Here is a 22,981-nt window from a genome sequence, read left to right as displayed (position 1 = left end):
TTATAAAAATAAAAAGTTTATTATATATATATATATAATGAATTAATTGATGTTATATAAAAATTAAGTAACTTTTTAAGTTTATTCACTTAATTAACTAAAACTACTATTTAGTTCTTTTTACTTGAAAAACTCTAATATATTGTTAAGTTTCTTAAATTATAGATCAAAATTTAATTTTATTGATATAAAAAAAATTTAAAGTGTTTCGAAATTTTTTTTCAAAGGTAGGTAAATATAAAATTTTAAATTATATATATATATATATATATTTTTTTTTTCGGATCAGGGTGCCTTGGGACTACCCTGGCCAGAAGGTGGCACCCCCCTGTACATACCTGTCCTTTGGAATCTGAAGTATGGGTTGGATGTACGAGGTTTGAACATATTATCAGAACTACCTGTTCTTTATAGTTCGAATTGAAAATGACTTTCTCGGAAAAGACGATTCTGGTTACTGAAGGAGCCGGTTTCATTGGCTCTCACACTGTGGTTCAGCTTCTCAATGAAGGCTTTAGGGTTTCGATCTTCGACAATCTTGATAATTCCGTCGCCGAAGCTGTTGATAGGGTTCGTGGCCCTAAGCGTTCTCAGAATCTTGAATTCCACCTGGTAGTGTGTGTGTGTGTGTAAATTTCTGTTTTGTTTGGTTACCGTGAAAATGAGGGAAAAGAAGGTTAGAAATTAGAGATTCTTGAATATCTTGAGCAATGCTGGTTTTAATTTTCGGGAGATTTGTATTTAAAATTTTTTTTTTAACAGTTTCTTGGCAACCAAATGGTGGCGTTTTGAGGTTTTTGGCTTTTGGTTACATTACGTGTTGGTTTGATTGCAGGGTGATCTTAGGAATAAGGACTTGGAGAAGCTCTTTTCTCAAACACAGTATGTTTAATTTCAATTACATTAGCAGTGCTATGATTTTCCACTGTTTTCATTCAGTTTTACTGTTAACTATTTTCTGCGGAAACAAACAGAATCATAGACTTTTTCAGAATTGGCTTAATTTTGTGCCATTGGCTTTGTTTGAGACAGATTTGATGCTTTGATCCATTTTGCTGGCCTAAAAGCTGTTGGGGAGAGTGTTGCAAACCCTCGCCGTTATTTTGATAACAATTTGATTGCCACTATTAATCTGTATAAGGTTATGGCAAAATATGATTGCAAAAAGGTCCACGATTTAATTTCTTGAATTCGTTTGATTTTGTTTTTGAATCTTGCTCTTGTAACAAATGATTTGGAAGTGAATCAACAATAATCTATGTCTTAAAGAATTTTTGGCTGTTGAGTTATGCATTAAACGTTCATTTTAGTCATATTTGATTTTGAAAAATCTTTGATTCCAGTATATTTCTTTTCAAATCATAATTGCATAAACTATGATTTGTATATGTAGCTGTATATTTGTGGAAGCAATATTGTTGTTTTTGGTGTCTTACTGCTAAATTGAAGTTTTTATGTTCAATGTCTAATTCTTTTGACGTCACGGGCCTTGTATATCACCCACCATTGTAACTATTGAATCATAAAAAATGTCTAATTATTTGTTTGTCCAAAGTAGTTATAGCATTCAAGTTCCAGTTGAATCTTTAACAGAGAATTGTTAAGTCTTAGAATGTGAACCATTTTTTTTATTGATTACATCACATGTTGGCATGCTCTGTCCACTACTGACACAAGTAATGTTATCCTGTGGCCAAATAGATGGTTTTCTCATCTTCTGCAACAGTTTATGGTCAACCTGAAAAAATGCCTTGTGTTGAGGATTTCGAATTGAAAGCTATGTATCCTTATGGAAGGACCAAGGTATGTATCACTGGGTGCTTAGTAATGTTTATTTTGGGCATACCACACATAGGATCCGTCTTTGAAGTTGGATAATCCCACTTGCTGTTTCTTGCGTTCATAGGAGTGCAGTTTCTATTCTTTCCTGACTTTTAATATATTCTATACTTATAGCTTTTCCTTGAAGAAATTGCTCGAGATATTCAGAAGGCAGAGCCAGATTGGAAAATTATATGACTCAGTTACTTCAATCCTGTTGGGGCTCATGAGAGTGGTAGAATTGGTGAAGATCCAAAGGGCATCCCAATCAATCTCATGCCATAAATACAGCAAGTGGGCTATTGGCAGATTGCTTGAGCTTAATGTGTATGGTCATGATTATCCCACAAAGGATGGTAGTGCGGTATGTTCTTTTTTGTGTAAATATTTTTGAGTAGTAGTTGATAGGAATTTCCCTAGTTTCAGTAATATCCATTAGTCCCATCTCATGGACTTTTTGACACAGACTATATCTAGTTTTGTATTCCACTTATAATCTTTTATAACCATGGCAGTAGTATTTGACTTTCTGTCATTACATAAAATTCAATTAAATTGACAAATTTTTTTTCACTTACAAAATATCAAATGTTTTTGTGTTAAACAGGTCCGAGACTACATCCATGTCATGGACTTAGCTGATGGTCACATTGCTGCTCTTTGGAAGCTTTTTACTAAAGAGGATATAGGCGATCATTCTTCCTTGCATACGAATTTGTATGTCAATGAATTTTCTGTCACCTGTTACCAGTTTATTAGGCATTTAGTTAACACACTCATGCTTTTATCATGGGATTTCTATGAAAATCTTGTTTTAGCCATATTTTACAAACACATGGCATTAACAAGCTGTGTTTATCCAATGCAACTCAAGTCTCAGGGTGATTTCAATTCTGAAATAAAAAGATCTTCACTAGTAGCTAGTAGGTAATGGTTTTAAATTTTGGGTCTTTCAAAAATAAAAATAAGATTCTATATATATCAGGTTGCCTGAAAGATGATGCATTTAAGTTCAGCAACAAAATGACAGTCTCCACAGTGATAAATGGATAAAACAGTAGGTATCTATCTTCCTCACAACTCACAAGCAAGATGGAGATTGAGATCGCAATAGAGACAAGTGAAGGCATATGATTCGCTATTGATTGATAAAATAATTTTTTTGATAACATAATGTCACCTTGAACACACTGTGAGTGATAAGATGGACCAATTTCAATTTGTTGGTACATCTTGAGCAAAAGTTGTTAAGGTCATATGAGTTAGCAATAGTAAAACAGATTTTGACTGTTGATATAAAGCCTTAGTCCCAAAACATTGGAGTAGTCTATAGATCCTCAACAAGATTGAAACTCTAACGTTGAAATATTTTTTTATGCAGGCTTTTCCGTTGGATTTAGTACTCTTTTCCGGTTGAGGACAACTTAAGGTGTGTCCCTCATTGAAGATTTTTTTAAATTTTTAATCCAACTTTAGATTAAACAGAATTGGGTAAAGCTCAGGAATTGGGTAATTTTTATTTTTATTTTTTTTGGCCTTTTGGATTGGTTTTGTGTAGGGCTTTGTGAGTTCTTACAATGAGTTATTTCCCTGCCTCTTTGCTATACTATCTCCACCCAACCTTCGCCTTCATTACCTCTATTTTGTAGTAATATATTAATTGTTGTGTTATTTTGTTTATGCATGCGTTGGTTGCTTTGATTCAATTTTCATTTGCATCTGTTTTCTTGCCTCACAGTCTTTGCTTCCAGATTATCAGCGGCTTTCTCATAGGTTGAATACATCAAAGCTTATTGAAAATAGTGGTGAGTTCTTAAACTTGATTGTATTTAATAATTTTGGAGAAACTCTAGTCTTGGTAACCTGCTACATGATGTGCCTTGTGAGTGGTGGCTATGTCAAGTTGTGTACCTATTTTGATGAAATTCGCTATGAATTCTTATTCTCAGCTTTGCTTTTCTGTTTTAGGCATAATGTTGCTTCATGGATTTTCTTTTCTCTGCCATTCTTTTTCCTCTTATTATAAAGTTTTTCAACCAATGGATTGGCAGAATATTTCCAAAATAAACTGGTGGACACGATACATTTTAGGCAGATTCTAAATTTAAAAGACAGTGTTGAAAAGGAGACCTTCTTCCGCAAGCTTCCAAATTTAGCAGAGCAGCTTCCTCGTCCAATTGTCCTGAAAAAGGTGTGACATGGAAATTCTAATGTTATATATCCACTTGAAATGTCTTTGAATGCCAGCTTATGTTTTTATTTTCTTGTTTCTACAGTTAGTTCCATTATTAGCTTCTGCACTTGAATTTGGTTCAGCTGCTGCCCCTGCTTTGGCTGCCTTGTTGAAAATGGGTTCTTGGCTTTCGACAGAAGAATTCAGTTCCAAGGTCGTACTCTTTCAGTACCTTTACAATATCCTTATTTTCAGATGTTAATTTTTGTCTTATAATGATCTGGGTTGATTGATATCTATCCATATAATGCATAGAGCTCTAGTTGCTAGTCCGGCCAGTTTGATGGCTCTATATGAACTAGCGGTTTTTGTGATGCCCTAGGAATAAGATCTTTGTATGTGCAAAGGAGAATTATTTTTTTTGTTATAAGTAATAAGATTATATAAATCCGAAAAAATGAGCCACCCAAGTATACAGGAAATATACTAGTTAGACAATTAGGACATTGGACTTGATGTATTTGGTTGTAGTATGTGGTTTTTGTGCATGATTGTGGTTTTTTTTTTTTTTTTTTATTTAATTATTTATTTTATAAGACAATCTTATTTTGAGGGTCAAAAGACCCTTAAAATAATATTAGGGCACTTGTTTTGAGGGTCACGAAGGCCTTCAAAATTTTGTTTTTGACGGTATAAGTTTCGAAGGTTATCCATGGTCGATTTGACTCTTAAAATAATTTTTCTCAAGATTTTTTAATACATTTTTCAAGGATTTTGACCCTTGAAAAAAGTCAGCTTTATTGTAGTGAATATCTTGACGAAAATTCATTAGTTGAATGAGTTGGAACCTAATACACTTCTAAAAGAACTTTTGTTATTATTATTATTATTATTATTATTATTATTATATATGTGGTGACAAAACCAATTGGAAGGAATCCTTTTCCAAAAACGTAATTCTATTATATTTTCAATTCAAAGAAAACCGGAGAAGTTGAGACAAAACCAACGTAAGAAATTATCCGGCACTTGCAAAATATTAATATAGCTCTGACAAAATAGCTGCCTGTACTGGACTTGTATTACAATTATTATTTATTTTAAAAAATTATTTCTTAAGTTGTATTTTTTAATGGAAAAATTCTCTTTTAAAACTAGTAGATAATAATTTGTTATTTGGGATCGTAGATGTCATCATAAATTCATATTATGATCTTTTATCTTTCATGTAACTTAATAATTATGGACATTTTATAATAAAAAATTATAGATATAAAACCACTTAATTGTAACATTATTGTTTTGATAACATTATAACATTATTGTTATAATGTTATAACATTATAACTTAACTAGTCACTAACCTGTGTTATGCATGAAAAGCTATCTATTTGTGAGGTAAACTAAAATAATTTTATAAAAAATTTAAGAAACTACACCATTGCATGTTTTTATCTTGTGTGACATCAATTTGTGTTACAATTTGATGAATAAGCCATTGCTTGAACATCCAATGGCTTACAAAAAATTTGTCAGATAATTTTAGATACTGCAAAAAAAAAACTCAAAAATTCAGATATTAAAACTTCTGGAAGACCAAAAAATAGTAAAAAATTAGATGATTCACGGCTTAGAAATTATTGAAACAAAACAAAATATATATGACTAAACAATAGAGAAAGATGGGTTACATTTGAAAGAATAATTTCAATTATTACAAGCTTTTTTATTTTGTAAAAAACGGCTAAAGAGAGTTTGGTGGTTTATGTACAAAAATTAATTTTTTTTAAATATATAAAAAATCATAAAATAATTTTTTTTTTTAACAAAGTAGATGAAAAGAAAATAATATAAGAAGAGTTCATACCTCTACTCGACTTAAAAAAAAAAATATTAGGGTTTGCTTTGTTTTTATAGTGTTTATGATTAACCTCGCAAATTTAGAGATAAATTATCAATATTTGAGTTTGAGTTTAAATTGGACTGGTTAGAGAGATATAGTTTCACTCTTTGTTAAGTTTGGGCTAAACAAAAATAATTTTGTTTTAAAAAATGATAATTTTATTTAAATATTGTGCTGACATGGAAAATATTTTCTTTAAAAAAAATGATAATGATGAGTTTGAGTTTAAGTTGGATTTGTTAGAGAGATAGAGTTTCATTCCTTGTTAAGTTTGGACTAAACAGTTTTGAAAAATGATAATTTTATTTAAATATTGTGCTGACGTGGAAAATATTTTGTTTTAAAAAAATGATAATAATGAGTTTGAGTTTAAGTTGGACTTTGTTAGAGTGATAGAGTTTTATTCCTTGTTAAGTTTGGACTAACAAAAATAAATTTATTTAAATAAAAATGATAATTTTATTTAAATATTGTGTTGACGTGGAAAATCGTGTTATGATTCTAGTGTCCCACATTGGTTAAGTGTAAATTTAACCATGTGTTTATAAGATCTTGGGCACCCTCCCCTTGTAAGCCGGTTTTCAAGGGTGAGTTCTATCTATGAGTTTGTAACATTTGGTATCAAATTCAACCATCACCCTGATTAGTCGGGTGTAGCTCATTGAGTATGGGATCAAATAAGTTGTGACTCTTTGGTCAGAACTCGGAAGGGGCAACCTAGAGGCTGGATTAAAATTACTGATAGTTGAGTGGAGTCATCAAAAAGAGAAAAGGACTACCAATGGGTCAGTGTCATTAGAGTGAGCCGTTGTGGATGTTGGCTGCGGAATGTGGTGGTATATTATGATCCTAGTGTTCCACATTGGTTAAGTGTAAGCTTAACCATGTGTTTATAATAATAATAATAATAATAATAATAACATTATAGTTACAACTTACAAACATTTGAACATTGTAACATTGTATTTACAGATATATCTCTCTCTTTCTCATTTACACACATATATGTTTTAAGAATACAGATATCAACAAATTAATGTGAGATTGAGATTTCTTCATAATTGGTGAAAGAAATATTATGGAAATAGTATTGATATTTTATGTAATTTGATGGTGGATCACTATAAGTGAGCTATGTTAATTAAACTAATATTTATTAATTTTACATTTATACAATTCTTTATGAAAAAAGTGTCAATTAAGAAACACAGTAGAATCTTATATAAATAATATACTTGAATAGAATCTTATAAATCATCACGTAATGAGTTAAACAGGATAGCTTTAAATTAGTTTGAAGCCAAACTTTATTCATGCAATAATTGGTCATTTTCTTATTCTGGTGCATATGTAAATTCTTTTACCTATAATGAATAATGATGCTTGTTTATTTTGTGGATAATCCTTATGTATGACATATGAGATTAATTGGGACACACTTATAATAATAAAATGATTTTTAAAAGACAATGGGATAATACATTAACTTACTACATGTAGCAGGGGTTTAAGTGATAACTAAGTAGTATCCGCATTTTTATGGTTCCTCAATGTATGTGGTTTGAGCTTCTCAAAAAATGTATGTGGTTTGAATTCCATGCCTCTTTCTCCCACTTTCTACCTAAAAGGTACACTTCACAACAAATGGGTTGCTGAAATATCCATTGCTACCCAAAAACTATCTATTTTTATTCCCTATCTCTCCCATTTATCTAATTATAAATATTTGTTATTTTTTTTTTCCGGTAAATATATGTTATTTTATTTTTGAAGAGTACAATAATTTTGCTTCACCTTCACATACCTCCCTGAAATGCGTTCCACAATTCTTTCTCTGCATTTATTAAAGTGCTATGTCTTAGTTGCCTCGATCAACAAAATTCGTCACAACTTTCTTTGCCGTTGCCTTTACTTCTACGTAGCTCTCTGCAATTCCTTGCTAAATAGCCGTGCATTTCTTATGAATTTAACAAAGCCTGCATCATAGCTATGCCAAATTTTTTCATAAAAAATTTTTGTTCTAACTTTACGATGAAACCCTCAAATTAAACCCAACTATAAGAAGAATTGACACTTTTCTCTTCTTGCTTCTTCTCAACTATTAGAATTTATGAACAATCAATAAACTTAGCAATCAACTTCAGACTTTAAAACTAATAACGTTGGTTGTTATTTTTTGTATCAAAGACTTTGGAATGTGTAATATAACACGCTATTATATTGAAAAATAGATCTCGACTCGTCGTACGTAGTTGCTGGAGTTAATGATATAGAATGACTTCAAAGAAGAGAAAAGGGAAAAATATGTTTACTTTAATTGTTGTATTACTTGTTCACTCAACTGGCTTGGCTTAAACAAAAATAAAAAGAAGAAGAAGACTGACTTGGCTCTGTTTCCCTTTAAAAAAAACAAAGAAAAGAATAAAAAGACCTGGCCCTTCTGGTCCAAATTCCTCTAATGCTATCTTGCTAAGACTTTTCTTTTGGAATAATTAAATAGTTATAAGATCACAAGGAGAAATTTAAATCATGGTTCTTTTAATAAAAGAGACTAGGTTATGTTGTTAAATTATAAGACTTTTGACACTAAAATATGACTATTAAATTTATTAGAAAATGTATAATAAGAAAAGACATTTGAAAACTTTTATTTGAAGCATCAAACAAAATTAAAATTATTGATTCCAAAATGCATTAGAAAATATATATACTTTTTAATAATTTAAAAAAAAAATTGGGGAGGCATCCATCCGTCTACACTTGGGTCCTGGCACCTTCCCTATCTCCATTATCATCCCTATATATACTGCTATTCTAGACACCCCTTTACTTATTCAAAAAAAAAAAAAATAATAAATAGTATAGGACACTAACAATATAATAAATATATTTTAAATAAACAAATTTTTATAGTATCTTAACATTAATTTTTTTCCTATAAAAATAATATGTTCCATTAACGGATATCTTTAAAGCATTCACACTAGTCTCTCCAGAATTTTAACTAAACTAACCCCAAAAGCTCCACTTTTACTATTTTAATAAATAGACACATATATCGGCCTCAAAATTTATTTTTCTACTTTTTTTTTGCCCCCACCAACCACACATCCAACACCACCAAAGCAAAACCCACCATTAGTCAAAGCCAACTTCAAGCTCGCACCTCCGAGCACTACCCACCCAATCACAAGAGAAACAGCGAAATGGCGAAACCCACCTTCAAGCACTAAACCTAGGAATCATTGGCCACCGTTGAAACTCATCCACCACCATTAATGAACAAATCATATCAAACCCAAGCTACCACAAACCACCATGGTCAATCTCTGCATGAGAGAGATGAGAGAAGGAAATAGAACAAACCCAACAACTACTTCCCAACATCCACCCTACAAAACCCCAAAACCTCATGCAACCACCCATCAACGTTGATGAAAACCCAGCCATTGTCACCAACCACCACATCCACCATAGCCAACCACCAATTGATGTTGATCAATTCATGAGAGAGAGTAGTTTAATGAGATTGATGTGTGGGTTTTTTGTGGGGTTTTAATTATATTTTTAATCTTAAACTAGTTTGTTGAGACTGATGCGAATGCTTCTCAAAACAGTTGTTAACAAATCATTTAAAAAAAATTTTGACACCACTTTTATTTGAAATATAAAAAACCATCAAAATAATTAATTATTTTTGACAAAATATATCCGAAACCAATTTTATCATCTTACTTAAACAAAGTAAGAAAAGGATATTCAAACTTATATTCCGTTCAAGATTAGAACTGCTCAATATTTTTTACCAATCAAAATGATGCACGAGGTGAGTGATGAGATTGATATGAGTATCATCAGCATGTGCCACGCACACGCACACATGTAATATCCCTCTTGGTCTTTCAAGAATACTTTAATGGATTTTACTAAGTTCTTTCTTAGCAATTTCTCTTCTTCATTTTCTTTTCCTTTTATATTAAAAAAAAAAAAAAGGTTTTCTTCTCCCCTCTGTTTATATTAGTATTTATATCTCTCGCCTTTCCTGTAAATTCTTGTTTTTTGTTCTTGAGGAAAACTCTTCCCCGATTTCAAATTCCAACATCATACGCATACGCTTCTCCCATAAATAGAAATTAAGGAAAAAAGAGACCCAGCTTCATATAATTTCTATTTTTAAAAACACGCGTTGTTGATTTCAGCGCGCGAAATAAGACCCTGCGAATTAATTGAATACTCTACCACTATTACTATTACTTGTATACATTCAACTACAAAACCAAAACTCCTTTTCCTGAAATTCCCTTTAAATTTCCAAGTTTCCAATCAAAAACTAAAGTCAGTTACTCTCTCCTATATATATATATAACAATCCGAAATCAGAATCCGTAACTTACAAACGCGTAAAATCTTTCACCTATTTATTGTGACACACACACGGGCCGCGTGACATAAAATTGCTCTTGAATTTTTATAGAGACTCAGAGAGAGAAAAAAGAGAATGGGACATTGCTTTTCAGATTTGGAGGGAGGAAAGCAGGCCGTGGGTGGGGCCCAACAGAGGCCCACTAGTGCCAACGATGGTGGTCACAACGACGCCGTTGACTTCTTCTACAAGTCCCGTGGCCTTCAACCTCTATTCACTCAAATTGAGGTATTGTATATAAAGTGTAAAACCAAACAATGCCAGAAATTTTATCAATATTTGATGTGTATGTGTACGAATTGTGTTATTCTTTATTCTGTACCCCACACTGGATCAGAGTCAGTCCAATTTAGTCAATTCCCTGAATTATTTGTTTTACTTTTTTATTTTTTATTTTTTTATATGTTACTTAGATTTATTAGTGCTTATTGTATTTGTAATAACTGTGTCAATTTTAATGTTTAGTGTAATGCTTAGTAGTACACACTGTCACATGGACTGTAATAGTGTTTACTTTAACTTGGGTTAAAATCGTGAAAAAATGTGTATGGAAGTGTGCAGTAGCAATAGCTAGTATGTAATAAGATTTTCGGATAAAAAAGGGAACGGTTTTTAATGTGTATTTTGGTCTAGCTTGCTTTTAAGGGGGGAAAAAAAAAACCTAAAAGAGAATGTACACATTTTTAAAGTCTCACTTTTTTTATTTAGGTAGGAATAGGATCATGCTTATTTTTTTTTAAGCAAAATAAGCCAATGGAACAAGTTAGTATAGTATGTTATTAGATTATTATGTATGGTAATTGCTATTAGAATTTCGATACTGAAGGAACAAGATTTACAGGGCTTGAGATTGTTTTCAATTTCCTACAAATTATAGGGGGACTGAAATTTTAATATACAATACTTTTGATTCGAATATCTTGAATGATGGTTTATTTAATGCCACAGTGAAATAGAGCATGAGACACTGCTTTGACATGTGGTGGAAGTTGCATCTTGGGGATTTCTTTGGCTGAGAGTTTCATACTTAAGAGCATGAAAAATCTTTGGGAGAGAACTACACTGCATTCTTGTTGTAGAACTCGGTCTCTTTCGTCACGAGAATTTTTTGACTCAAGAATTATATACATGTTACTTGATTTAACGAGAATAATTTGATTCATGAATTAGATACATGTTACCTGATTATTAATTTATTACATTGGATGTTGCTTATTATTATTACATTGGATGCTGCTTTGAAAACAATAGTATTGAGAACAAGAATAACATAAATATGGTTATTCTTATAAGTGAAATATTTCTTGTTTAGGAAAAGTTCTCTAGTGATACTACTTTGTTGCTATCATTGTTGCTCAAATAAATGCGAGGCGTGTAACTGAATCATAAAAGATTTTTGGAATGTCCGCTGTTGGACCTAACAAAGAAATAATGATATTAATTTTCTATAAATTTGAGTGTTTTTTGTTGTACACAGACAGATCTAATTAATTATCATCACATAGTGGAGGAGATTTTTCTTATTTCAATGGTGTTAAAGCTTCACTTATCTTAGGGTACATTTGATACACTGTAATAGACCCTATAATAGAATAGCTATTCATTAGGAATAACCATTCAATTGTTTGGTTGTGTTTTTATTACAAGGAATAGTTATTCATTTGGAATGGCTATTCTTTAAACAAAGAATAATTATTCCTTACCAAAATGAGTGTAATTGCTATTCCTTAACCTACTTAATAATTATGAAATATAAATTTCCCAAAAAGCCCCAAGCAACTGTGCTCTTCCTCACCGATCGCCATGTACCCTTTCTCCATTTCCTCTCTCTCTACCATTGTTTTTCATGGTTTTGTTCTTGAGTCTTGATTGATAAGCATTTTTCCCCCTTTTCCCATTGTTCTACCAGAATTGCACTTCATGAGGTTTATTGTTTTCAATTTCTGAAAAATTCATTGTTTTAAATTTATTTTAATTCTCCATTTCAACTAGGAAGAATGCTAGCACCAATCACAACTATTCCCCTCTCTTTGGTGCGAACATGGAACATGGAGATATTATCTTTTTTATTTATAAAAATATTAAGTTTGACAATAAGCAGTAATATTTATTCGATATTATTTTTACAGTTATAGATAATAGAATGTTGAGCAAGATTCAGAAGTTACTAAAAAAAAAAAAAAGACGGAAAGCAAGATTCACAAAAAAGTGTAAATATATAATTCATTTAAAAAAGGGTACTTTAGGAAAATTTTCTAATACGATGCCATTCCACATTTCTATTCTTATGTTATTTCCAAACTGATGAATATGAATAATCATTACATTTCATCTACTTTTATTTCTTGTAATGGTTATTCCTATTACAATGTAATTATTGTTACAGTATACCAAATGTGTCCTTAGTTCTTGTCAAGCTTGGAGTTTATGCACTGCAGGGCATGCAGGCCAAGGAAATGTTATTAACATCGTGATCCATTATGTACTGCCCTTTGGCATATCATCTATGAACATTTTCTTAGAATTTGAGAATAGATAGTGTAGTTAGGTTTCCACTATGTTCCATTGCTTCACAGCAACAGATCTTTTTTCATACATGTTAATTTTTTTGAAGATGTTGGTGTTTGCATGTTCTTTATATGGTTGAGTTACTGTGTTGCTACTTTATGTCCACATCAATGAGCCCACCTGAACTTTTTTTAAAGTTGCACTACAAAATGCTCCCCCAAGGGGAACATTAAGATTCCCATTTTGTGGTGCCAATTCAAAGATGGAGCATCAGAAAAAACAATGATTCCAAAATTTTTGTTGTTGTGTGTAGTATTGTATATCTATATTCATTTGCTTGTATTGAAGTACCTTTATTCTATCTCCAACTAATGGACATTGCAGAGTGTGTTGGTTCACCCCTTCACCATACATGAGTGACATTTTATAAAGCTCCTAAGCAATCGTGCATTTTGAAATAATTTAACTCAAGATAGGATCATTAGTATTGCGTATATTGACATTGGAATTGTTATTCAATTTACGTCAATGGCTCTTCTGTTTTGTCTTTTATTTCCATATTATTCTATACATTAGCCCTTTGTGGTTTCTCATTATGTATTTATGCATTCTTGTGTTTCAATTTTATGCTGCAGTTATCTCTATCAGCATCTAACTTGCTTGATCGTGACATCACTTCAAAGGTATTCATCTCTATAGATAACATCATTTGATAGTGAAATAATTACAGGGTTATGCAATAATTTTGCAATGTGCTAAATATTTTGGTAATTTACTAGGGTCTGTTTGTTTTTACTTTATAATGCCAGCATATTATTACCATTAGTTTATGTAAAACCTTTTAAAACTTCACTATCTTTTGGATTCAATTGTACTTTTACACAACCTTTTAAAAAAAGAAATTGTCAACGAAAATAAGCTCATTTAAACATAGTGCACCTTTTGTATTAGTGTGATGTTTGAGTTGGTTTGTCTTTATTTGCCCTTCATATTTCCTGCACTTGACTAGGTTTGGGAAGTAATGATTTGAATCACACTTTGTTGAGATTTTTCATAGCGGAAGCTTTTTAGAATAATAAATTTTGCACTCAGGAATAACGTATCTTATCAAATATTATGTAGTAAGTCTTCATTTGCTACACACACCATACCACTCTTCACTCTCTCTTTTATTTCTTATTGCACTTGCATTTTTGTACCCTTGCAATTGATGGGAGTCCTTATATAGAATGAAATACCTACCAATACTAGAATTCAAAAATAAGGAAACAAGCAATAGAAGCCTATCGCCTATAAGTAAAACAAAGACACATTACTTACACCTTTCAAGCCAACTTGTTTCATCTTTTGATAATCAAAGACAACAACTCACCTACTAAAGTGAGAAATTGTTCTATTCTTATTTGTAGCCCACCATTCAACCTAAGCTAGTAAGGATATGCCATACTAAATAACACATGCAAAATGCTTTAAGTCAAATGGGTACTATTAGGCTGGAAGTTCTTTTGCAGTGGGTACATTTCCTATTACTAAATAACACATGGAAACTTACTATAATTTGTGGGTTCAAGTCTGGAGTTCGGCCTCTCCAAAAAAATTGGCTGCCTACCAATCACCTCTCTCAAATGATATTTTCTTATGGGGATGGTCCCGTACTTAAGGAGGTGGCTGTTTCTGATAAATGTTCTCATATATCTAAAGGTCTTAAGTTTGACAGTCCTTGGTAGTTTGTTTATGTGCTTGTATGACATGCGTGCATGCCATGGTCTTACTATGGTTTTTTTTAATATATACTTTATTTCATTCAGAGTGACCCCATGGCTGTGGTATATGCAAAGAAAATAGATGGTAAACTAGAGGAGTTAGGTCGCACTGAGGTTGTACTGAATAGTTTGAATCCTGCATGGATAGAAAAAGTTACAGTTGCATTCCATTTCGAGATCGTGCAGCCATTGGTGTAAGCTTTACAAATTTCTTTAAGTGCTTATCTTTGTTTAGATATATCTTGATTTACTATAAGTGATGTTTTAATTTGACTGGTTGGCTCGTGTTTGCCTCTTTTTTTTTTTGGATCCAGATTTCATGTGTATGATGTGGATACAAAATATCATAATATACCTGTGAAGGTATATATATCAGTTTCTGCACTTTAAGTATCCATTACTTTAATTCATGTTTTTTAGGTTGTGTTTGTTCAATTATTTTGCTCTGTTAATAAATTACATGCATAAAGTGTACGTGCTAAGTTTTCTTGTAGCATCTCTGCCAATCTTCAAGTTCTGAATAATGCAATTTGCAAGATAAAACTTTTAACCACATTTTTGAGTTTTAACGTAAGAAATGTGTATTCACAAGATCACACTATATTTTTGCAGGTATGCTAAACACTAAATTGGTCAATCCATGTTCAAAAACATTGAAGTGGAAACAAAAGTTATTAGTGAACAATTATAAATGAATATTTGATACGAAATGTGTTATATATCTTAGAAAATCTCAGAGAAAGTCAATTTGACAATAGGCATAGATGCGATTGTGCATGGTATAATTGTATGGGAAAGCACTTGCACTAAATTATTATGAAATTATTTTTTGTGTGTGTTGCATTTACCACTTTCAAAATAATTAAACTGGATTTGTTGCTGGTGCCAATTTGTCCCTGATACAGTAAAGAGGTTATAACAAATAAGAAATGAAAGTAAGACCTCCAAGTAATATTTGTGATGTTTATATTTTTTTTAATAATTGTTAACTCCATGGTTGTGATTATGGTAATTTGTACCAAGCAAGGAATGCATATTTTATCACGCTAGACCTGCTATTTACTAGGAGCAATTACACAAAAAAAGCCAAATTTGGTTGGTTGACCATATCCATTATGAATTGATAGATACTTTTAAAGATTGTTACAGTTTAACCATATACAGATATGAGAAAATAAGGCAACAACTTAAAAAGGATTGTATAAATTTTAATTTGTTATCACCTTATCCAGAATAATCTAACAGATTTAGTTTATGATGAAGTTTTTTGTTTGAAATTTTATTTTTGTTGCCTTGCAGACGCTAAAATTGAAGGATCAAGAATTTCTTGGAGAGGCCACTTGTGTTCTATCAGAGGTATATCCCCTTGTCTTTAGTTGGGCTCATTGAAATTATATAATGTATATCCCTCAAGTTGGTGAAATTTGAGTATAAAGTTGTTTTAATTTTCAGTATATTCTTCTTAAAAATTTCAAAGGCAGAAAGAAAATTGGGAGAGCTACTTCACTATGTTAATGTTATTTTAAGATTTTGAACATCGTATTTTAGACCACCACTGATGCAGTTAAAAAGTACATTTCAAATGTAATTAGTGGCTTAATTATTTCATAGTAATTTGGTTTCCATATGCTAAAACTTTGGTATTTGTTTTTCCTTCTATTCTTTCTTTCTATTCTCATGGCAGATAGTGACTAAACAAACTCGGAGTTTAACCCTAAATCTCCATATCAAAAATGGGCATACGGGCTTGATGAACTTTGGGGCACTCACTATCCATGCAGAGGAAACAATTGCTTCGAGGAGTTGTGTTGAGATGCTAGTCCATTGTTCCCACTTGGATAACAAGGACATATTCTCTAAAAGTGTATGTATTTGCAAAGCACATACCTTAATGTTTAATGTTACTTAGGCATACATATTCTTAATTGTATTTATTTTATAAATTTCTTCATTTATTTTAGGATCCTTTTTTAAGAATATCTAGAATCGTTGAGACCGGAGGTTCTGTTCCAATATTCAAGACTGAAGTGGTGAACAACAATTTGAATCCAATTTGGAACCCCCTATGCCTGAGTGTACAGCAGTTTGGAAGTAAGGTAAGCTTGTCGATTTATAATTCTTGGTTTCCTATTAGAATATAATTATAGGATGTTTTGTTATTTTGATAATTACTGAAGATTCACATGGCATATGCAATTTGACTTGCTGCAGGATAACCCATTAATTATTGAGTGCTTTGATTTCAATAGCAGTGGCAATCATGTGCTTATTGGGTAAGTTAAATTTATCGATGTCCATATTTGTTTTGTATTATTTTCACTTTTCACCTTTTGTTTGTTTTCAGTTTTCACAATTTAGTCTCTGTTACTAAAAGAGGATATTGATCTTAAAATAACCAGTAAGCTCCAGAAGTCAGTGGCAGACCTGGAAAAACTTCATAAAGAAAGAAGTGGTGCAAATCTCACCTTACCATCTTCTCATCATGGTCGTGATAAGGTACTTATTCATACTTGTAATTATTATTTTTATTTTTAAATAAAATATTTTTAGTCTTTGTGTTTAAATTTTGATTTCCTTTCTAATTGATCAATATAGGTTTTGAAGGGACAGCTGTTTGTGGATCAATTTTGTGAAAAGCAACAGTACAGCTTTCTGGATTACATTTCTAGTGGATCTGAGCTTAACTTTATGGTTGCTGTTGACTTTACAGGTAAATTATTTCACATTCTAGAGGAGTTATATAGTTTTATTTTATATATGTGGATTTTTTTCGTTCTCTTTTTCCTCGGTTTAAATGTTTTGGCTAATGACTTATTTATACTTTGAATATTCAATATATTTTTTAGCCTCAAATGGAAATCCTCGGAACCCAGATTCTTTACATTACATTGATCCTTCTGGTCGGTTGAATTCTTATCAACGGGTAAGGCTGTGCATCCTCTGGTGCTCCCAAGAGGGTGGTTGCTTGTCTCTGGCACTTGTATGTTTGTATTTTTCTAAACATTAGGTGCAAGAGATCCTTGGACTGAATGGCATCTCTTCCCCCATGCAGTTTTAATTGTATATGGTTTCTTGAGGCACAAAACAACTTGGAAAATTGCTTTTAGAATAAGAAAACTTGGCTTTTACATTGAATTGGTCAATGCAAATGTTTGTAAATTGTTGTCTTTTATGTCTGTCATGACCTAATATGATCAAGCTAATTGTTTTACATATCAAATTTCGCCTGCTGGTGTGTTTGCTCCCAACTAAAGCAGAACATAAACATTTAGGTGATTGCTTAGTGGTAATGGCTTCTTTTATGGTGCCTCGTATCTATGGTTCAAACCTCACCCTCATCCTCCCCCTCTCAATATCTACTTTTCCAAACAAAAAAAGAAGAAGCCTTAATGCAGAACATGTAAGTGCTATATAATATAGAAAAAACCATACATGGAACATGTCTTAGAAAGTGACATTTGCATAAAGTAAGTTCTGTATTTCTGAAATTTTTGTTAGGGGGTCTTCTGTTAGCATATACTTCAAAGAAATCATCATTGATTGATGAAGTAATTGTCTACTTAATATATTAAACTTGCAGGCTATATTGGAGGTTGGGGAGGTCATTCAGTTTTATGATTCTGATAGGCGCTTTCCTGCTTGGGGCTTTGGAGGAAGAACTTGTGATGGGACCACATCGCATTGTTTTAACTTGAATGGAAGTGCAGGTGCCTTTGAGGTGAGAGGAACTGACTTTATAATGCTTTGATTTGCTTAATCTTTGAAGAATCTGGCTGTCATATTGTCTGAAAATATTTATCTTCTTCATACTGCACACAGGTCTCTCTCTCTCTCTCTCTCTCTCTCTCTCCTTCTCCTTTTACTACTTTTAATAGATTGTTTGCTTAGGATTTCCCATTTTCTACATCACCATCATTTTCAACCAATCTCCTTTTTTTTTTTTTTAAAGTTCAAAAACCCCACTTACAACTAACAGCACATTCAAAAACCCCAAATACTGAGTTTTGTCCTCAAAAGATTTGAGAAAGTTCAGAGGCCCTTGATGCAAATTAAATGGATTGAGTTATCACCTAATACACTTTGGAACATCATATGTTTTGCATCATAACCGGAAGATTAGATATCTTAGAAAATGATTGATGGTACCATCAGATGCATCTCTCATGTGTTGTAAGTTAACAACTGTCAAGTATAAGTTGATACGATTCTGAACACTGCATTAAATTCTTTAAGTAACTGCAAGTTTTTCTTTGGGATGAACTATTTAATTTCTTTTATTTATCAATAGGTTGAAGGAGTTGAAGGCATCATGGCTGCTTATTCAAGTGCTCTACATAATGTTGCTCTAGCAGGACCCACTTTATTTGGCCAAGTGATCAACAAAGCTGCACAAATTGCTGGCCAGTCGATCTCATACAACAACAGCAAGTACTTTGTTTTACTCATTATTACGGTAAAGAGAATGTCTACTATTTTTTTTTTGTTTTTTTTTTCCAAAGGAAATGATAGTCGACTTTATTTATTGAAATTCATGTACAATGGGAAAGAGAAAAGGGGCATGTTCTAACCAAACAGAGGCCGACTCATTCTCTTTTGCAACACTAGCAAGAGCTAGAGCAGCACAATTACATTCTAAAGGAACACTAACAAAAAAGATTTAGTACGAAAGCTTTAATAAATAATGGAAATATCCTCTAAAATCCAAGCAATTCTAGAGGACAGCTTAGGCTTAGAACTTTCATGGAGGGTAGAAAGGTTGAAGAACAGCCTCAATAGTGGAAATTTGAGCTTTTGTATTACACACCTTCACAAATCTCTTTTTTGCAGTCACTGGATCATCTTTGTCAATACCAGTTTGAGTTTGGAACGTTATCAACAACATACATCTCGCAATTTTCATCTTCTATATTAGTTACTCTAGATGAGGCAATCCAATTCCCATCAGCTAGTTCCAAATTTTGTAAAGTTATGGACCGACCCCAATCCACTACAAAAGTCTTATCATTATCTCTACCCGTATCACAACTCTCTTGTAAAGTTGACTTATCCAAAAATTCCCCTCTTATCTTTATCGATACACTTCTCTGAGTCAGTTACAAGGTTTTAATTTGAATTAGGTGGTCTTACTTTCAAATCAGATGAGTTGTTATCCCCATGAGTGTAGGGATCAACCTCCGAAGCCATTGTATCCTTGTCATCCTAAAAAACCTAGTGGACCATTACCTGTGTTGCTGGGACCACAGCTTCGTGTGTTTCCAGCGGGTTCAACTTAGTCATTGGCAAAACCAGTTCCAAATCGTCCCCAGAAACAATGACATCTTTGTCTACCTCCCGATTGTTTGGTATTGTGGTTTCACATTGAGAATGAAGATTATGTCGTGCAGATCCTAGGATTTTTTGTCTCAGTGCCATTGCTTGCAGCCAATGTCTGGTTTGAATATTAAAAACACGAATTTAAAACTAGGCATTGTGGAATTTCACATCACTGAGACGTATTAGGATGTAGAAGAAGACATCATAGTTTCTGGAACTTTTTCAGAAGGACGAGACGTTTATTAAAAGACTAGGGGCCTTTAGCTATAATCTCCTCCATATCATTCTCCTTCTCAAAAATGGCCACAAACGTCTGACAGTAGCTTTAAAAGCTTCCTTATTGTAATCCTTATTGATCTGAAGTTTTGCTAGCACATCAAATTGAGATTGCTTATTGGAGTAAACCACTTCCTTTGATTTAACCACCATTTCACCCCCCCTACTCTTGCAATAACGGAACATCTTCCACATTTCCTCCAATTCTAATTTCATCAAATAACACCAGAAGAAAACTATCCACCAGAATAAAATACCCCAGACGCAGAGAAGGACTCAAAAGAAAGCAATAGAAAAGAAAAAAAGAAAAACCCATACCACAGTGACTGACCAGACCTGGAAAGGTTAGAATCTTGGAGGCAAACAACAAGCTTGAGGCTTCTACGTGCTCTAGGCTACAGAGAGACCTAGAGGGAATGAGAAGTTTTAATAACATGGTTAATAAAAGGAAAAGAAAAATTAGAGAATGTCTACTTTAGTTGATTTTATTTATTATAAATTACAACTTTCATTGAAAAGGAGAGGTTTTATGTACAGAGGATCTATACATGAAGCTCTCTCGAATAAAAATGTTACTTTATTTGATCTCTCTTTCCATCAATTTTTCATTTGTTAATTAAATAAAATGTCATCTTTCTAGGATGGAGTCCTTACAGACCTACAAGAAACAAAAGATGCTCTGGTCAGGGCATCTGATCTTCCACTATCAATTCTCATAGTAGGAGTGGGAGGTGCTGATTTTACGCAAATGGAGGTATACTCTTGTTTTCCTAATATAATGGCCTGTTAGCCGTTAAGACTCTTTTGATTGCTTTATTTCAATTATTTTGTACAATGAATGGTGGAAATTTAGCTTTTAGAATTTCCACTTGAATGATTAATGTTTCTTAATTTTTGGTAGGTGCTTGATGCTGACGATGGAAGACCATTAGAGAGCTCTACAGGTCGTGTGGCAACACGTGACATTGTACAATTTGTTCCAATGCGAGAAGTACATAGTGAGTACACAATGACACTTGCTTGTCTCAACAAAGCTTTTGTTATTACATCTAAAAGCATCCACTAACTGTAATTGTGCATTCACAAGTTTCTCCCTGTTGGTAATATGTCCTAAAAGCATGCTAAATTTGTGGGTCAAAGTATTAGAAGATTTGTTGTAGCCAATAAATTTTGGACCAAATGACACTTTCTCCCTCCGTATGCATGAGATGGTGGGTAAGTATGGGTTTGAATTCCCCTAGCAAAAAAGCTTTAGATCACTGCTTACTCGTATCGTAGAAAAGCCCAAATAGGTGTGTGAGAACTTTGAAAATGTATTAAACAAAGACATTGCATGGATTGCCGTTGCTTCTACTATTTTGATCCTGTCTTTGTCTATATTGTTGTTAACAGTCTAATACACTTTGCAGCCACCTTTTTCCAGTACCCATTGAACATGTTATAGGTAGAAAATGGGGTCATGGTTTCAATCTAGTGTGAATGCATACTTAACAAGCTGATTTCTATGTATCTTACCTCTTGATGTTTTTTATCATCTTTTTGAGCCTCTTATCCATTTTATCAATTGGAATTTGATGATTTCCTTATTTGTTCTATTATCTGTTTTATCAATTGGAATTGATGAATTCCTGATGCTTATTTGTTCATTTCGTTGTACTTCTTGTATTTTTTTTTTAAATGAGCTTCTTCACTCTGTTTCATCTAATAAATTAGTTTTGGTTTGTACAGGTGGGCAGATTTCTGTGGTTCAGGCTCTATTGGAAGAGCTACCTGGACAGTTTTTGACATACATGCGGGGTAGAGATATCAAGCCATGCCTTCTCCATGTAGGCCCAACGTCTACTTGAGAACATTTTCTAGGTCCACAAGATGTACAAAAATGCTGATTTTGCTCACAACAACTGAAAGTTTTAAAAGGTTTGAACCACTAATAGGTCTACTTACCTGAAAGGAGCTTGTTATTAACAATTTTTTTTAGGTCTGAAGACTAAACCATTAACTGGTTGACTTGCCTGTAAATATCTCTTTATTTCATCCTAATAGAAAAAGTATAGTTGTTTTTTTCTTTGAACTTTATCTTGTCTAGGGATAATTTTACCTTTATTCAACTTTTTATTTTTAAGTAAAATAAACCATTGAAAAAAGTTATAATAAATAATTTAGTCTTGTAAAGGTGAAAGTATCCCTTGGGCTATAGCTCGTTTCATAGAGTAGGTCTCACACAAAGATGTGGGGTCTATACTTGTGAAGTTCACATATCTGTGACTGTGAGATACATATTTTATTTGGAGATACTTTTGGTCTTGCAAGGGGCCTAAGTGGGGATTTGGGTTCACTCATCCTTAAGGAAGGTGTTAATGCCATGGTGTGGGCCTTCATGTTTGTGAGAGGGCCACTATTAAGAGTTAAGTTCTAGTGTGAGAGAGCCTCTATAGGGTTTTGGGTTTGGCTATTCTTATAGATGGTGTTATTTCATTATGGAGGTACAAACACAAAACATTAAATTGATATATAGTTGGGTTGTTGTTGGCAAAAGGGAAAGTGTTGCAGATAAACAAGGAAAATAGAAAGCAGTGTGCTTGAGGGGTGGGGGAATGTGAAGACCAATCGTTTAAGTAAGAATGGGTAAAAATTTGGGATGGTGTTAGCACCTAAGCCCACCTAATATGATGGGTTGGCCTCTACTTGTACTACTTAGCCATTTTTTAATATGGGTCTCATTGAGTTGGTTCCCTCTTAAGCATTTTTAATTAAAAATTTGAAATTAAAATACATACTACATGGCTTAAAGAGTTGTTATT

General features: G+C 32.6%; 1 protein-coding gene and 1 pseudogene across 1 annotated transcript; both read left to right on the top strand.

The window, feature by feature from the left end:
* Positions 1-303: 303 nt before the first annotated feature.
* Positions 304-4,507, top strand: LOC142626955 (bifunctional UDP-glucose 4-epimerase and UDP-xylose 4-epimerase 1-like; annotated as a pseudogene).
* Positions 4,508-10,285: 5,778 nt separating this feature from the next.
* LOC142626956 (protein BONZAI 3-like) lies at positions 10,286-22,352 on the top strand. The gene is made up of 16 exons (XM_075800704.1): positions 10,286-10,548; positions 13,464-13,511; positions 14,637-14,785; positions 14,906-14,954; positions 15,891-15,947; positions 16,276-16,455; positions 16,553-16,687; positions 16,803-16,864; positions 16,991-17,087; positions 17,187-17,301; positions 17,438-17,514; positions 18,172-18,309; positions 18,880-19,044; positions 20,821-20,934; positions 21,082-21,178; positions 21,909-22,352. The coding sequence occupies exons 1-16, from the start codon at positions 10,396-10,398 to the stop codon at positions 22,025-22,027; spliced, it is 1,755 nt and encodes a 584-aa protein (XP_075656819.1). The 5' UTR covers positions 10,286-10,395; the 3' UTR covers positions 22,028-22,352.
* The last annotated feature ends 629 nt before the right edge of the window (positions 22,353-22,981 follow it).

Source organism: Castanea sativa, chromosome 3 (genome assembly GCF_040712315.1).
Source record: "Castanea sativa cultivar Marrone di Chiusa Pesio chromosome 3, ASM4071231v1".
Classification (NCBI taxonomy): Eukaryota; Viridiplantae; Streptophyta; class Magnoliopsida; order Fagales; family Fagaceae; genus Castanea; species Castanea sativa.
Note: the sequence above shows the minus strand (reverse complement) of the source record. Positions and strands in the feature narration are given on the sequence as shown.